At 40.5% G+C, this 18355-nt stretch overlaps 1 protein-coding gene across 10 annotated transcripts in view; it reads right to left on the reverse strand.

The window, feature by feature from the left end:
- The window catches only part of Robo1 (roundabout guidance receptor 1), a 919114-nt gene that overhangs the window by 51253 nt on the left and 849506 nt on the right, over positions 1 to 18355 (reverse strand). For 7 of the 10 annotated variants that reach the window (XM_040750585.1, XM_040750592.1, XM_040750584.1 and 4 more), the window contains 7 exons: positions 15981 to 16102; positions 15082 to 15313; positions 13923 to 14044; positions 9990 to 10161; positions 6484 to 6681; positions 2030 to 2056; positions 637 to 679 (listed from right to left, as the gene is read on the reverse strand). In XM_040750585.1, the coding sequence (XP_040606519.1) occupies positions 637 to 679; positions 2030 to 2056; positions 6484 to 6681; positions 9990 to 10161; positions 13923 to 14044; positions 15082 to 15313; positions 15981 to 16102 (916 nt within the window). The remainder of the gene's footprint in view (positions 1 to 636; positions 680 to 2029; positions 2057 to 6483; positions 6682 to 9989; positions 10162 to 13922; positions 14045 to 15081; positions 15314 to 15980; positions 16103 to 18355) is intronic. The other 3 variants (XM_040750586.1, XM_040750593.1, XM_040750591.1) reach the window with 1 other exon arrangement.

The following is an 18355-nucleotide window of genomic DNA, read 5'->3' on the forward strand; positions in this document are numbered from 1 at the left end:
TCCTGTGATTTATACCCTGTTTCCGTCCCTTTAAGCCTTCTGCGGCCTCAATTTGTGATTTCTCTGTGAATATATTACAATTCACTGAATAATAATCACCAAAAAAAGAAAACCCCACATAAATGTGGAATTGAGGTGCATTATAATTAGAGGTGAAAAATCTCTTTGTTAACAAGCTGGCTACCTAGATATTTTGTCCTTTAAATGTATTTCCCTCTGAATGTAGATGTGGATTATGGTAAATTCCGACCAAGAACAAACAGCACCCACAACTTGCGAGCAACTGCTGCATTCAGCAGGTTTTCAAGTGAACACCTTGCTTTGATAGTGTCTGTTAACCAGCTATATTTCTTAATCTTCTAAGTGCCACAGCTTAATCTCTTTAACTCTTGGGTGAAATGTTTTTCTTGGGTGAAATGCTCCCTCTCGTGGCCAAGGGATAAAATGCAACCATTCCTATCAATGACTGAATCCCATGGTTTAAAGAGTACAACGGAAAGGAGAGATCTCTTCAAAGTATTTGAACAAATTTCACACGGAAGTTTACTCTGTGAACAAAAGACGCAATGTCACTGAGAAAGACAAGAAAGAGCTGGAATACAATTTCGGATATAAAAAAGCAAGTAAGATAATTACCTCCCTCCACTGCTGACGGCTTCGCCTCCTCTTTGATAAGTTACTAGAATATTACAATAAAGAGAGAGAGAAAGAAAGCAATTAATAGGCATGTCAATATAGCAGGAGCCATCATATTCATGAACATCTTTCTAAAATGCCATTCTGTCTCCCTTTCTACCTAGAAACTCTGTAAAAAACCATTGCAAGATCCTTGCTCCATAAAGGAATATTTAGAAGGTGGTTTTTTAGACTAACTATACATCCTTCTTAATTTCTTAGTGTCCCAATATGATTGCAAAAATCAAAATTAAAAACTCAGTACACTATTACTAAGAACATTTCATTCCCCACAGACTTCTTTAGACTTTCTTACCAGATAACATAATCCTATGATTTCTATATGTATAGTCCTAAATTCAGAGTGCAAGAAAACTTGCGAGGTTGTTTTCCCAGAGGAAAGCACAGAAATAAAGAGAAGACAGATGCTCAAATAAACCCCTTTCCCACACACAAAGACCTATACCAAACTGTGACGATGAACATGACCTATTTTATATGTGGCTTATGGAAACCCTGTCACATTATGTTTCTATCAGACATTATATTTCTATCAGATATGATGAGAAAATATTTTAATGCCGTTTAAGGATTAATCCATTTTATTTTTGCCAGCACAAAAACAGACTTATAAATAGTTAGGCAAGGAGTTAAGAAGATTAGCTTTCCTGTAAATACAGACACATTTTCGAAGGAGAAATGTGTTTTTAAAAGCTGCCAAGTTTCCGCTACTTAGAAAACTCCAAACTGGAAGTCTGCTAGGGAGAGATAAGTGTGCCCAGTGATCCCAGTAAGTGGATTAAAACTGAGGACACATAACTACGGGGACATCTTTGATGGGAGGTGATGTGACAGGAGGATCTGTTCTAACACAAGGACTCATTTGTCAGAAATGAAGTTATCGCTCATGTGGGACGGAGATTGGGGGGGGGTTCCGAGAATACCAATTCTATGACCGAAAATTACAAAGGAGAGAAATTTTTCTGTTGTTGGAAAACTTGAAAGGTGGAGTCAAGGGGAGAAAGATGCATTGTCTAGCGTGACCTAATCAGTACGACGATTAGTGTGTTAAACCATGCCAAGGGTAGAAAAAGTGTGCTTGTTTAAGGGAGCTCCATGCACACAGGCTAAGATGCAATGTGGCATGCAGAATATGTAACTGCATCGAGGAGACGAAAAGCAACACAACTAATTCGCCTTCGAATGCATGCCTGGCACGAGAAAGTGAAACACTGTCTCCTGTGTAAGTCTCTTCCCCAAGTTACTGTTCAGAATGAACTGAAACCAGAGACATAACAGCACGCCACACGTCAGACTACCAAACGGGAGGAAGAGGGCGCATGCAAATAGATACCTGTTGGCGTGAAGGTAAAGGACGGGACTGAAAATCAAAACAAAATATAAACGAGTTATTAAGCTGAGGAGAGAAGGGGAACATATCCCATTAGTATAAATCAAGCAGACAGCTGAACATAACACAAATGTAAAGAACCAAGCCAGTAGGTTTGACACTCTGATATATGAGTAACAGCAAATCTGAAGTCTAGGAAAAAAAAAATCATCTTGTCTCTACAGGTACCGTTCCGAAGTGACTGACATTCCAATACTCTCAGGAGGGGAACTGTCTGGGTTAGCCTGCAGATGACCTTGCAGTCAGTAACACAGGGTCTGCCCACGGCTTTAGTGCAAACAGCAGTCCTCCACTATTAATCATTTCCAAACACTCGATGATGGAATCTTAAACAAGTATTATCGGGGCTGTGCTGGACCCTTATCTAGACATCTGAAAGTAAATGCTTGGTGAGTGGGATAATAGGTGCAGTGGGGTGTTCTTTACTGGAAGGGGGAGAGAGGGAGGAAGGGAGAGAGAGACACACACGGTGAGAGGGAGGGACGAGAGATGTAGAGAAAGAGGGAGGGAGAGAGGGAGGGATAGAGAGAGAGAGATGTAGAGAAAGAGGGAGGGAGAGAGGGAGGGATAGAGAGAGAGATGTAGAGAAAGAGGGAGGGAGGGAGGGATAGAGAGAGAGAGATGTAGAGAAAGAGGGAGGGAGAGAGGGAGGGATAGAGAGAGAGAGATGTAGAGAAAGAGGGAGGGAGAGAGAATGCAAGAAAAAGAGGGAGGGAGACAGAGAAAGGGAGAGAGGGAGAGAGAGGGAGGAAAAGGCAAGGAGAAATGGAGGGAGGGAAAGGGGGAGGGAAAGAGAGGGGGGAGGGAAAGGGAAGGAGAAAGAGAAATGGAAGGAGTGAGAGAGGGGGAGGAGACAGAGGGAGGGAGGGAGGGAGGAAGAGGGAGAGAGAGAGAGAATATCATGAAAAGGGAGCTTCACTGCTGAGAAATGCCTGGCAGCACAGAACAAAGTAACACAGATTTCGTTTATTTGTTTGTTTGTTTTATCACCATAAAATTAGTGAATGCATAGGAAAAGATGTGGAGCTAGAAGCTCCAATTTCTCTGTCATCCTTTACCCTCAGAAGCTTTCTAGGGGGCAGACAGAACATGCTGAACAAAAGAACAGCCACACCCCCCTGAGAACCTTGACTCTCCCTGCAGTTATAAATCTAAATCTAATCAATAATGCCTGAAATTGAACTGCAGACCTCAAAAGTAGCAGTCTGGCCTCCTCCACTCCCCCACCTTCTCCCTTTGCTGGGTGGAGGCGAGCATCATAACAGTTTCCATACTATTTCATAGACAGGAGGAGACTAAAGGCTTTTCCAATCCTCCCCTTTCAATTTAAAACAAATGTGCCCTAATAAGGAAAGCAGGAAAATATCGTCCACTCAGATTAAAGATGGCTTTCAACAATTCTTCAGGGCAAATAAGCTGGAATATTGATTATTTATCATGTATCAAAATGCTAAAGTACATTTTCCATTAATACATCAATAGGAAATTGATGTTAGGGTCTGGGCTTTGACGGGAATATGCTAGAGAGCTGTAGCCTGCCCAGTTCTTTGCAGACCACTTAGCACTAGCATACTAGAAAGAACAAAAAAAACCCTCAATGCACCCTCAATTCATACACTGGTCTTCATGTGTAGCACAGCAGAACCATCTTAAGAATTCTATTGTGATTTTTTTTCACTCAGATCCTTTCAAAGTCAATATCAGTTAGCTACATTATAAAAAAAACCAATAGTAACAAGTCCCTATAAAATACAAAAAAAGAGATGCATTTGCAACTAAAGCTATTCAAACAAGAATGGAGTGCCTGAACATTAATTTGAGATTACAAGGACGTGGGGAAAGAGAAGAGGCCAGTGCAGTACTTTTGCTAACCTATTTGTGAAGATAAAAACAAATGAAGAAAGGCCAGTACTCGGTGAAACTTTTACCCACCTAAACCTAACCTAATGCCCAAACCTTCCAGTAACACCAATAACACTCTGAGTGTTCACTCATGTTGGGGATCTGTGTGAATGGATGTAGAATGGTATGCAAGACACTGACGGTGACATGTGGGGAGGCCACATCAAAAATCCTCACCAGTATCAAAAAGTCACACTCTGGCTTGACATTGTATAGGCAAATGTGCCCTCTGCACTGATTTCTTTTAAATATGCCATATCTCATTTCATTAAAGTCCCTGGCATTATTCTTTTGGCATAGGAAATTGAAGGTGACACATCACACTTTTTAAAAATGCATAGAAAAATAATTTTAAAAAAATATGCCAAAGTGAGGAAAACAGAGTCAGGGGCTCAGTAAGTCACATTCATAATTATGTTCCATGATATCTGTTTCAACTAGAGCTAATTGAAAAGACAATGGTATTAGTTAGACAGCTCTGGGCAATGCACGTGGGTGTCTACTGGCATGCTCAAAGGACATTAGTACAAGGAAGAAGTGCTTTGGAGATCAAGGAGAGTTTTGTGTCACACCTTCAGATCTCAAGACAATAGACAGCATTAACCTGCTACAATTATATAGCTAAGACACTTCACTGGGACAGGAAACTCTGGAGCTCAATGACTGATGCTTCCACAATCAAGTTGTTAATGGAGGGCCTTCAACCAGAATGTATACAAGGGGCTCCGCATTTAAAAATTCCTTGGTTGTGTTTCCTAACTCAAGTCACATTTCAAAAACAGTCTCCTAGGGATCCCCCTCCCTCCCCACGCCACCTCCCACAAACCCCTTCTCTACATTGATCTGTAGTCAAGGGTTCATATGGTCAACATGTGCCTGTTATTGTTCCATTTTATATACATAACGAGCCCCACAGTGTTTGCACTGGCCTTAAGCCTTTCTTTGCTATTTTACAGGCAGGGCCATTGACAGAACACATGTCTGGGGTGGGGGGAGGGATGTACAGATGACAATGCCTGAGAAGATTTACATATGGAAGGAGGCTGCAGGCCCATCAGGGATTCATTTTCACAGGGCTGGTGGCAGTCTCGACCAATTCTTTTGTCAAGATCCCTTGTAAACAAGAGCACAGAGTTGAGACTGTTGACCCAGAATTCTGGCTAAATGTATAGGGGTACTGAGTTCCACCTAGTGCAGACAATACTGACTTAGCCCCACAATTAGTCAGAGGTAGTACTTTGCTAGGACATGTAGAAAGTGTTTGCTTAGGAAACTGTGGTGATACATTGTTTATGATTTAATAAAGTTTGCCTGGGGATCAGAATACAAAACTAGCCACACTGTTAGCCAAAGAAGCTGAGCAGTCTGGCACACACCTTTAATCCCAGGACTCAGGAGACAGAGGCAGACAGAGCTCTGAGTCCAAGACCACAATGGGCTACATGAGGCTGCATCAGTCTAAAAGAGAAACAGAGCTCACATCTTTAATCCCAGCATCATAGAGGTACATAAGGAAAAAGAAAAGGGTCTCGTAGGAGATTCAGTTTCCAGTCTCAGGGAAGACAGGATCTCCATTTCAGTCTTGGTAGAGGTAAGAGCTACTGGCTGGCTGCTTTGCTTATCTGATTTTCAATTTGAACCCCAATATCTGTCTCTGGGTTTATATTCTTCATGCTACAGGAAACATGTATAAATTAGAATAAAAGGGAGGTAATGGTTGGGCAAGAGGTAGCCTTACTAGCAATCGTTATAAAGTCTGCTTTGTGGCAATATAAATCTCTTATGTCAGGATGATGTATGGGCCCTAATCGAGGGTGAATCATACTGTTACCATGCAAATTATGATAATTTTGAAAACAAACAGAAGCATTATAGATAAGGACAGGAAAAAGGGTTATCCACTAAACACTGGGACTTATAGCTGACCTGGTATGAACACATGGGTTATCAAACACATGGGAATGGAGAGGATGGCTATCTACCAGAGAGTGGTAAGAACTGACTCAGCAAATAAAAACTGACATCAGCATCTCTGAGATCTGAGGGCATGCTGAACTCTCAGCACGTGCTGGCTGCTCCGCCTCTAAGACGTAAATCACAGCTAGGAAAGAGTACTTTCCAAACCTCTGTAGACATCCTAATGACACTATTAGTTAAGCACATATAAATATTCAACTCCATGTTAAGTCTATGAGTGATAAATAAACCTCACTTTTTTTACTTCAAGCAACCGACACAGCCATCACCCCTATCCACTAAGGGCAATTGTTATAGAAAAGCGAATGGCAGTAAGTGCTCATTCATAAAAACTAAACTAAGATAAAACAAGACCCCAAGCAATGATAAGAACAACAACAAAATAAGCCTGAATTTATAATTCCTGTGACAGGTGATTTCAAATTTCCCACAAGAGCATAAAATAAAAGCCGTTTCACGAAGGCTGCGCACTGTAACACACTATCAGTTTACAATCAAAGGTTTTATGTCTGCCACACCTTTCCTGATGCCCGCGTACGTGCTGGTGAGGCCATTTCTCTTCTTGCGGTGCCTGTAAAGCCAGATGCTAAAGACCATGAGGATAATCCAACAGGCTGCCCCGATGCCTGCGATGAACGCTGGCTGCTTCACCACGTCTGAGATCTGCTGAGCTAGGCTCACTTGGTCCTCGGGAGACACAGGGTTTCCATGAGAATCTGAAAGGCCATTACTTGGTTAAATAAGGGTCAAAATCTCAGAACGATAGTATAACACCCGTACAAGGTACACATCGCTCTTGTTTCACCGTGTTAACATTTGGACAATGATTTCTGTCTTCCATTTTGCCTCTGCCACCACTGGGAAATTCAAGAGATTTTTCAGGGAAATGTTTTGAATTATTCCATTTATTTAAATTCAAAACAAGAATGTCACACTTTTATTAGACTATAGTTAAAGAAGAATGCCCTGTCTTTTTATTTTGGAAAACTGTGTGGGTGTTTAGAGTGAGTTTCATAGGACAAAATTAACTAGATATACCAACATACCTCTACCATTTGAAATAACTTAGTGCATTCTGGTAAATAAGGGTGCTGAATGAGTAAATGTAGAAAAGACATATACTTCCTCACATTTCTGTAGGAACCCTCAAATATTTGCTTCAGAAACGGTAGCAATGGGTTAGGTACAGTGGCACATAACTGAAATATCTATAATCCTTTTCATGCTCTGTGTGTGTGTGTGTGTGTGTGTGTGTGTGTGTACGCACGCGTGCGCACGTGCACACACCTGCTACACGCACCTTTTCCCTGAACGCAACTCCTAATTTCATTCTACAGAGGTCAAGGTTGGAAAGCTCTTTTCCCAACCTGCTTTCAACTGTTTGTTGACTGAAAGTTTTATTTCATGTCCCAGACCCTTTTATCTCTGGTCTGCCTAAGAGCATTTCAACCTCTAGCTGCTCACCAAGCAGACCCATTCTTTTCATTCTTCATTCATCCTTTGCATCTACTAGGGTTATAGATCTCATGGCTGTTTGCACAAGGCTAAACTGGGTAGCTTCAGATTTTATAGAAAGGGCCATGGGAGGTTCCAATGTGAGCGACCAGATGGCCTTAACAGAATAAAGTATAGTGTGACTAATGAATTAAAATGGCCACTCAGCATATCAGGCTTTGTGTCAGTACAGCTGAGGCTATATTAAAATATGAAAACCCAGAACACATTTATAATTCCAAGCAAATCAATTTGACTCTTAAATTTCTTGATATAAATCCTAATAAAGTAATTCATAGTCCCCTTTCCAGTCTATCTTCCATAATAAATAGGTTGAAAAGGCAGTGTGCTATAAAAGCAGAAAACACCAGCAGGATCACAACAGTGTAATGTATAGCGGTAAAAAATAGATACTGACATTACACCCAAGTGGATAAATGTGTGTGTGTCAACTTATATTTATCCCTGCATGTGTGTTAAAACATCATAACAGATGCACTACGCAATTCACTTTCCTATATTGCTTGAAATAAGTTGTAAGGATATTTTTATCTCAAAGATATGCATGGAATAACTACTTTCAAAGTTGGTAAGTGGAAATGATAAGAATTGTTAAATTCTAGCCCATAATTGTAACTGAGTGAGCAAGTTTAAAGGGATATCTCATAATTACCTTACCATTTACACCTCCACCTCATTCTGTCATGGCCCCAATCACCTTAGTTCTAATCACAAAGGGGTGAGAGCAATATGCACCTTCCTTGGCCTGAAGCGTTTAAGCTCTCCCATACATTTCCTTTCCTCTCTTCAGCTGGCCTGGGGTCAGGGATGACCCTGGAAACATCCTTCTCAAGATTCAGTCTCATCAGCCTGTGGTCCACAGTGCCTAGTCTTAGAGTTTCCATGGAAGCGAGTGCTAACCATCAACTGTGTGCTTAGACTCTTTCCTGTGTCCCACAGAGATTTTCTACCTGTCTTAGAGCCGCTAGCTTTGTCTTAACAACGAAATGTGGACAATAGTGTGAGCTGAATATTTCTTAATTTTATTTTGACAAAATCCTAGGATGACAATATTATTAGGAAATTAAGAAGGTGTGCCCTTGTGAAGCAAGGAGACTTATGTCATCTGAATCTTTGGTCACAGTTTAATATGTGACATAAAAATATTCTGAAGTTTAACTTCTGACTGCTAAAATACAAAGTTGACCGTGAACTTCTTGTTATGCTTAATAATTGAAATGTCATGGCTTAAAAATCAAACTATTTTCTCTTGTCTTTTTAGGAACAATAGTATTTGTTGTTTTATAGTTTACTATCAATAACCTGTTAACCTGTATATTCTGAATACAAGATATTTTCTGTAGGGAATGGTAATCATGTAAACTTCTATGTTACATTTTCTTTTTCATTAACCTAATATGTTTTAAGCACAAATTGTATTTAACCTTCTATGCAGTTAGCATATAAATATTTAAAATTAATATCTTAATGTACATTTTGTAATAAATACTATTTGTAATTGTAATTGACATTAAATGTAAATAATAATTTCACTTTGCTATAAATTTCTAATGCCTGGCTTAAGTGTTTTAAGGAAGGGTTTTATTTCTTGTGCTGGCTTGACGTACCAAACAGAGTTATCTGAAAGGAGGAACCCTTAACTGAGAAAAGGCCTCTATAAGATCTGGCTCAAAGGCATTTTTTTAAATTAGTGATTGATGGGGGAAGGCTCAGCCCATTGTGGGTGGTGCTGTCCCTGGGCTAACCCATCCACAGGAAGAAAGTCAGTAAGCAGCACCCTCCATGGCCTCTGCCTCAGCTCCTACCTCCAAGTTCCTGCCCTGTTTGAGTTCCTGTCCTGACTTATTTCAATGATGAACAGTGCTGCGGAAGTATGATTTGAATAAACCCTGTCTTCCACAACTTGCTTTTTGCTCATGGTGTTTTGTCAGAGCAACAGAAACCCTAACTAAGACATTTCCTTTCCAAAACAGTTGTGAATCCACAAGTGGAAAGATTGTGTCTTCCTTTTTCATTGAGGTTTCCTTGATGTTCAACTAATAGCATTTGTTAATTAGATGAAAATTCCCTAAGACAGAGTAAGAATGAGAGTAAATACTGATAGCTCTGTATCTGAAAGAGCAGTAATTACACTTTGATGCTTTAGTTGGGAGACATCTATAGTCATTAACCATACATAATAATCAGTCAGTGATGAACCATATGTATAACCATGTTCCCATAAGATAGCACTGTCTAGGGCATTAGAAGTCTTAGTTTGTGTAACTGTACTCTGTGATGCCCACACAATAACACAGTCACCTAATGTATCTCTCAGAATGCATTGCCCTTGGCAAGTGAGTCATGGCTACATATCTTTAGTTTTCTATCTTTTAAATAAAGATAGCCCCATGGCAGCTATAAGCCATACTCTAGCCTCTACTTGACTTGCAACAGTGGCTGGACTATAAGCAAAATAAAAACAGCAAAGCAGAGGAAGTGGGACAATGACAGATTACGTGACTCTTACCTAACTGGATGAACTGAGGCTCACTCTTCACCCCTGGACCAGCCCCAGTGCTTGCTGCCACCTCCACACTGTACCGGATCCCAGGGACCAGAGACGGGATGACCACGGAAAAGGTAGAACCATCTACTGTCTTGTTTATGTGATACCTGGTTTCATTACCTAGACACCAAACCTGTGAGAAGTACATGAGGAAAGGGAAGTTGATAATTTATCCAAGTTAATGCAAAGCTCAACATAAACCATAGATAGGTTTCAGACCTACACAGAGTTCAGACCTATCAAGAATCCAATAAAGGAAACTTGAAAAGTCATTCTTTGTCTTGACCTAATTCTGAGATTATCCTAGTCAAATTGCATATTAGCAGTAGCTATAAGGTTCCTACATGTTTTCATAGGTATGTTTGTTAGATATACTCATTTAAGAATGTATCATATAAGGCAGTAGTTCTCAATCTTCTTAATGCTATGACCCTTTAACACAGTTGTTCCTTGTGTTGTGGTGACCCGCAACTATAACATTTTCAATGCTACTTTACAACTGTATTTTTCTACTACTAGGAATTATAATATAAATATCCATTTTTTCTTTAGGTCTTAAGTGGCCCACATGAAAGAGATGCTTAACCACTGATATAGGGGATGGAGAGATATCTCAACCACTAAGAAGGCTTGCTACATAATCAGGCATCATGAGAACCAGAGATTAGATACCAACACCCACACAGTTTAGTCCATAAGCATCTGTAACTCTATTTCTGAAGGATCTGATATCCCTTTCTGGCCTCAATGCACACCCAGACACACATAAGTAAATACATAAAACAAATAAAAATAATTAAAAATCATATCATATAAATTGGTCAACTTGTATAACACAGTTATTTCTCTCACAAGGCTGTCATCAGCCAACTTCATTAAGGTTTTGCTTGATTTTTTTTAACATCAAGAAATTTTCATGAAGAAGTCAAAAATTATTCTGCCAAAGACTGCGAATATTCACATAAAGAACAGTAATGTTTGTGCCATCATCTTACAATCATACTGCAAGAGGAATTCCGTGTGACCAGCTGCCACAAAACAAAGGTGCATAGGGCCAGGAGATGATGGTGCACGCCTTTAATCCCAGCACTTGGAAGGCAGAGGCAAGCGGATCTCTGTGAGTTCGAGGCCAGCCTGGTCTACAGAGTGAGTTCCAGGACAGCTAAGGCTGTTACACAGAGAAACCCTGTCTCAAACTTCCCCCCCAAAAAGGGAGAGTGCATAAGAAGCACAGAGCCTGATACTTTGGGGAAGAATTAGCCAGAATTAACACATCACATGAACATCAAAACCAAGAAGCAGTTATCTGGGCAGGCAGAAGAGCTCCTGAATAATCTAATACATTTCATGTAAATATGGTTGGTATTGAAAATTAAATATTACCAAGGGGTAAGGCTCACCTTTTGTTTATCTAGAGTATGTTATGCTGAACTGCGATCAATAAACAATAACAGAGCTTCCATATAAATCGAAATAAAAATTTCTGTTTCGTAACACAATGGGAATCGAAAAGTAAGTATATGCACTTGATGCAAGAAAAGTCTTGTAATGAAAAGGTACTCTGTGTAGTCATAAACTTTGATAGTAACAGGCAGTAAGAAACCATCTACTTATGAAACTGAAAGTTTGACTACCTCTAAGTCTGGCTTTACGTGTCATTACAAGATTACCCATAGAATGATAATTTTGAATAAATGGAGATAGAGGATGAAGATACTTTTATTGTTTCCACAAGGAAGTGGTATCTAGAATGGTATTCATAATACTCTGGGCTCTCTGAAGTCCCCTCTCCAGCAGTAAGAAGAACTAGCTAGGATGAACTATTTATTATCTAAACTATACTAGGAACACAGACTTAATAACAGTCAAAACTCTGATGTTTTCTATCACCTTTAACTTTTAACTTTTTCTTTGAAAGCAAAATGCAGTTTCAAAACACAATGCCCATAAATGGTGAGACACGCTATCCTGACCTGCCCATTGGAAAGAGACTCCTTTGTGAATTTTTTTTCCAGCAATTACATTACACAGCTGAACCGAAGCCACAAACTGATTTTGTACCAGTCAATCAGGTTCCGAAAGGCATTTTATTATTTTAAATTGACCATGAAGTTAAGTGAAATCCATCCTTGCATATTTCTTGAGGAGAGAAATGAGTTCTGACTCTTAAGGGAAAATCTCTACGTTACACAATTTGGCTTGGGAGCCAAGACATCATCAAATTTTAGGCTCTTTTACAAATGCTTCTACAATAGTCTGCTTCCCTGGGCTGACATATCTCAACCTACACCCTAGTACTGAAACCACCTTAGTCCTGATGAGAAAGCATTTAAAATGAGGTCCATTTGTATCTTTCAATGAGCCAATTCCAAGGGAAATTTTTATTTGAAATGCTTTGAACCATCTATAGTATATTTATAGCAGTCTTTAAAAGTACTTTGTGTCTTTGTGTGTGTTTGTGTGTGTGTGTATGCCTGCACAAATAGGTCTGAGTTTGTCTTTCTTAGTCACTCTTCAAGTTACTTTCTGATACAGCATCTCTTAGTGAACATGGAGCTAACCACTGGGCTGGCCACCCAAGTCGGCAAACCTGAGCTTCTCTATCACAGGGCTTACAGGCATGTGCCACTATTTCTACCTTTTCCAGTGACTTCTGGATCAAACTCAGGCCTCTATGCTCACGCTGCAAGTATTTACAGAACCCTGCCCCCGGTCCTGTGCAATACTCAAAAAGTACATGAGTAGCTCAGGGACAAAAATTTTACAAGGCTATTTTTCTGTTTAAAAAAATCATTTCCAAATACTATGCCTACCATTAAGCTTAGGTTTACTTATTACACATTTAGTTATTACACATAGTAAAAAAAAGACTTGTTTTCTCGTATGTGTGTGTATGTGTGTGTGCGCACGCGCGCGCGCGCACACGTGTGTGTGTGTGTGTGTGTGTGTGTGTGTGTGTGTCCTGAGCCTCTCATCCTCCTGCCTCCATCTCACAAGAAGTGGAATTACAGATGTGTATCACTAGTCCCAGTTTTATGAATTAATTTGGGACTCAAAAAATAACTACGCTCCAAGCCAGCAAGATGGCCCAGTGGATTAGGCGCTGGTCAGTGAGCTTCACAATCTGAGTTAGATCCCCAGAAGCTGCACAGTAGGAGCAAAAACAGAGTCTTGGGGGTTGTTGTCTGACTTTCCCTCATTCACCATGGCACACATGTACAAACACACACGCAATAAATAAATAAATGATAACAAAATTATGTTCCTTAGGATAGCTTTCCTTGGATATCTATCAGATCACCAGAAGATTTACTAAAATAAACATGGAGTGGTCCTGTTTAGACCATGCAAATGCTTCTGATGTTGGCCTGTATCAAAGTGGCTGACTTACACCGGATAAGGCAAATGTGTCCACCTTCCTAGGCACAGGTTCATATTCACAGATGCAAAGTCAGATGAGTCCATGTTCTAACCTCAGTAATGGATAGAAACCTATGCTACAATGCAAGCTAATAACCAGAAAACTACGCAGGCATGAGAGGAATGTTAAGTACAGGGATGTATGCTTTACAGTTAAAATTTGCCATGGTTTAAGACATACACACACACACTTTGTTTGCAGAAATGCAGAAAAAGCATACTCATTTGCTATCTAGATGTTCCTGAGTCAATCCACTTACAACCTTTATTTGAATTTTTACTCATTTACTTTCCAAGTAGCTTTTTCTAGTATGGACAATGACTCCAAAATAACTGCATAGACTCTAGGAAATAATTTTACATGTTGGCAGTTGGGCCAGCAGATGGCGACAAAGGACAATAGACAATTTGTACAGGTTCCTTTTTCTGTGAGCTGTGAGGGCTGCCAGTGAATTTACTAAGTGTATTTATTACCTTATATTCTTGAACCATTCCATTCTGAGTATCTTCAGGAGGTGGTTGCCAAGTGACAAGAATTGCGGTCCCATTTCCATCATTCTTTGATACGGTTACACTCCGGGGAGGGGCGCTTGGTGCTATTAAGTCGTAATAAAACATAAAGTGTATAGAATGCCAAAACACACACTATTTAAAAACACACAGTAAACATAGATGCTGAATGTTTTAAATATGGGTATCACCCAACACTCAAGAGCTCCAAACAATAACTTCTCTCCAAGTTATACTACATCGTTGATACTGTGAATTTTTCGTAATCAGTTCAATTAGAGCACAAAACACCTCAGGACAGGACATTGAGATAGATCAGCAAGCAGATGCAGTGGCCGGCCAAGCCTGTTCACCTTAGTTGTATCCCTGGATCTCAAGGCAGGAGAAGAAATACTCTCTCCATGTCTTTACTATGATCTCATATACCTACACACATGCACACATATGCGGACTAGGAATACATTTCTGAAAATTAAAAACATCCGGAGTGCGTCATCTATTCCTTCTAGCCTGTCACTTGACTCTCATATGTCCTCCTTAAAAATGTACAAGAGTAGGAAAAAGAATGCTAATTCTATTACGTTTTACTATAACCTATCATCTATAGATATAATCACAATTAGAGAAAATTCAAAATCCTTTTTTTAAAGTATACTGCGAAATGAAATTCTTTATATTTATGTGAATACTCTTTTCAGTTTTCAGTGACAGGGTGGAAATACTGGTTTGCCAAGAAATACAGGGTTTCCTAGCGTGAGGCATCAGGAGAAAATGCAGACTCTGGAAAGTCCGGGCAAACCCAGATATTACTCACCTTATCTACACCCCATTAACGCTAGCTTCCGTGAATAAAAAAGCAAGCAAATCACGAGCAACCCCGTCTTTGGATATTAATTCTAGTAACGGTGTTAACATGTGCACCGATTTTGTACACACTGCCACTGAAGCAAGTAACTTGCTATAACGTTGTGTTTCTTATACTTGGTGTTAGTAAATACATTCCCATAGCAAAATGTTTTAATATACACAGATTAATGATAAAAGTCATTGCTAACTCTTAAACAACCTCCATTAATTCAAAAGCACAGGAGATATCTTGCATGCCCTCGGAAAGCACACGTACCTTCCTCTAAGGTTTTGGCAAATTTGATTTCACTGTCTGCTCCTTGAAACTCATTAAAAAATGGGCGAGCCTTAATCTCATAGTTGACACCTTTTCTGAGATCAGGGATCACCACACTGTTTTTGGTTGGGGTCCGCACTTCAAAAACTAACCACTCGGATTCACCGTGGCTGGCTCCCGATGGCCGGTAGAGTATTTTATATCCTTGGATATATTGAGATTGTTGGTCCACCTATTACAATGATGAATAAAGATGGAATTAGTCATACCGTCTTGTTGTTTCACTGAAAAGTAATAAGAAAAATGCAACAAGTAGGAAAAAAAAAACAATGGGACCCCATAGTATGGATTTCTAGAACATAACTGTAAGGAACCATTAGTTTCTATAATAATATTATAATGTGTTTCAGCAGGAACATAGGGCTTCACTATGGGTGGCATATTTTAGAGAGGGCATTTTCCATTTTGGTTTTGAAAGCCCGCTAATATTAAGTTGGGTGGATGGGAGGGTAATGGGGGTCTGAAAAGCATGAGGGGGAGGGGCATAAGGCGACTATGACCAAAATACATTGGCTATATGCATAAAATTCTCAAAATTAACAAAAATGTATTTTAAAAATCTGCTCAATACTATTTGGAAGTATTCCTAAATTAAAAAAATGTGGCAATGTGCGTGTCATATGCCATGTATTCCAATACTTTGTGATTCTTTCCCTTGACACTAGCCGGGTTAATTATTTTTGAATATATATGTTAAAGACAGATAATAGCCCTGGACTAAACAAAGTTGGCTTAATAAAATGGACATTGGTGTGGAAGTGACAAATTCCTTAAATGTAATAATCTCACAGAAATCCCCTGGTTATTAAAAAAGCAATCCACATGTTACAACAACTCACTGTCCAGTGTACTTCCACCGAAGAGGAAGAGAGGATGGTGGGGTTGTGGAGGTGCAGGACGACATTCCCCAGCTCTCTCTGGACCTGCTTGTGGTCCACCCCTTGACTGGTCGGTGGGACATCTGTAACAATCCAAGAACACGGTCAGGCCCTATGCCATGCGCTGACACAACCCTCAGTTAAAGCAGAATCAGTGAAGTTGTGAAGTCAGCCTGAATACAGGGAAAAATACGCCAACTTACCTTCTTTGCGTGTGCGTGCATGTTCATGTGGAGTGTGTGTGTGTTCGTGTGTGTGTGGTGGGCGTGTTCATGTGCGTGTGTGTGCACTTGCGTGTGTACAGGGCTGTGGAAAGACATCAGGCGTTCTGCTTTATCACTCTGCCTTATTGCCTTGAGACAGGCTCTCTCAATGGGCACCAGGCTGACTTCCAGCAAGCCCACCAGAGATCCTCATGTTTCTACCGGATTCCACGCGCGGCACCTAGTTAGTGTCCCAGCACTAAGTGGTCACAGTTGGCTTTTTATGTGGATGCCGGGGTTCAGAGGTAAAGTCCTTATGCTTTCACAGCAAGGCTGCTTAGCCACTGAGCCATCTCTCCATCCATCACAGCTCAACCTTTGTATCAGGAGAAGAGAGACAAAGAAGCCGGGGGGGGGGGCAGGGTGCCAGAGCAAGCAGAAAGCCCGTGTAAGCCAGAGGGCAGGCGGCAAAGATAACAGCGGCAAACAGTAATTTTTAAGAGAGCCTCCGACCATGTAATGATCATTTTACTGCTGAGCATGAGGGCACTGGCACAGTTCTGAGTGTGATACACCGCGCTGCAGTGATTCCAACCGTACAGGAAAGGAAAGAGCAGGGGACCGGGATCGGGAGGCTCGCAAAGGCAGCAAGCGCAAATTGAGTGTAACACGCTGATGGTCCGCACATCTCCCAGGAGGAACCTAGGGATGTTCTTAACCAAGGGAGATGGCAAGTGAGGCGTATACAGGGAGCGACCCAGAAGCGGAGGTGAGGTCTGATAAACTAAATCTGATTCGATCAGTCGGGAAAGAGCCCTTCCCATCATTCAATGGAGGTTGGGTTAGTTTGCCATATCGCATGGCGGATTTAATAATTTCTTTTCAGTCTCATGGATACTAAAAGAGTCGAGAGGAGACCTGGGGCACAGTAAGAACCAAACTGCCATTAGTGTCCTTTATGTCATACTACTTGGGGGGACATGGAACTGTTTTTGCTAAATTTGCTAGACTCTACACTCAACAACAGCTGGTCACAGCTCAAGAGACTTTCTGAAGTGCAGATGGGTTTCTTCGTTTCAGAGAGTAAAAGGAATGCAATGTAAACAACAATAAAGATGGGGGGATTCAGAACCTTTTATAGACTTGTATTTTAACACACATTTAGATGTGTTACCACCTATACAAAACAAAAACGGATGTTTTAGTTTGCTAAATATTAAATACCCCACCCCCATCACAGGATAAATGCCTTTTGACCAGGGAAATGGGGAAAGGGAGAGGGGGAGGGGGAGGAGAATGTGAGGGATCTGGGAGTTCAAGTTGGGGGAAAGACAGAAAGGGAGAGTTAAGGAAGGAGATACCTGGTTAGAGGGAGTCGTTATGGGGTTAACAAGAAACCAGGGATCCCCAAGGAGGACCCCAACTAAGAATCTAAACAATAGTGGAGAGGCTACCTTAAATGCCCTTCTGAGATAAGGAGATTGATGACTACCTTAAATGTCATCCTAGAGCCTTCACCCAGTAGCTGATGGAAGCAGAAGCAGAGATTCATAGCTAAGCACTGAGCTGAACTCCTGGAGTCCAGTTGTAGAGCGGGAGGATTAATGAGCAAAGGGGCCAAGACAATAAGGGGAAACCCATAGGAACACAATTCAAGCACCAGAGTTTTTTCAGTTTGCACTAGCAAGAGATCTAGGTTCAGACATAACTCTGAAAATCCTGGTAAGGATGAACTTCATTCATTTGGCAAGTACATCACTCAGTGAATTCAGAGTCTACACATTTCACTGCGCCCTGACACCCCCTCCCTCAAGCTGGGCCACTTACTCTGTAGCCTTTTATAGTTAATTTTTGAAACCACAATTCAAGTACCAGATTTTTTAATTTGCTCTATTAATTTTACTCTTGTTAGTGCTGGCTCATCATTCCAAGCTGTCAAGATACATTTAATTGATTCTCTCATTTGGCAAACTTGCTACTTTTCATGGTGTTGTGATAGCTGAATTTTTCTATGAAACTTCCTTATTCTTATTTCAGACACTGAACGAAGCACAAGTTTGCTACGGCAATAGATAGAAAAGCATCCTGCATGCATTAGTAACTAGTTAATAATCCCTGTCAACTCTGGAGAAG

Source organism: Mesocricetus auratus, unplaced genomic scaffold, assembly GCF_017639785.1.
Source record: "Mesocricetus auratus isolate SY011 unplaced genomic scaffold, BCM_Maur_2.0 Super-Scaffold_100008, whole genome shotgun sequence".
NCBI lineage: Eukaryota > Metazoa > Chordata > Mammalia > Rodentia > Cricetidae > Mesocricetus > Mesocricetus auratus.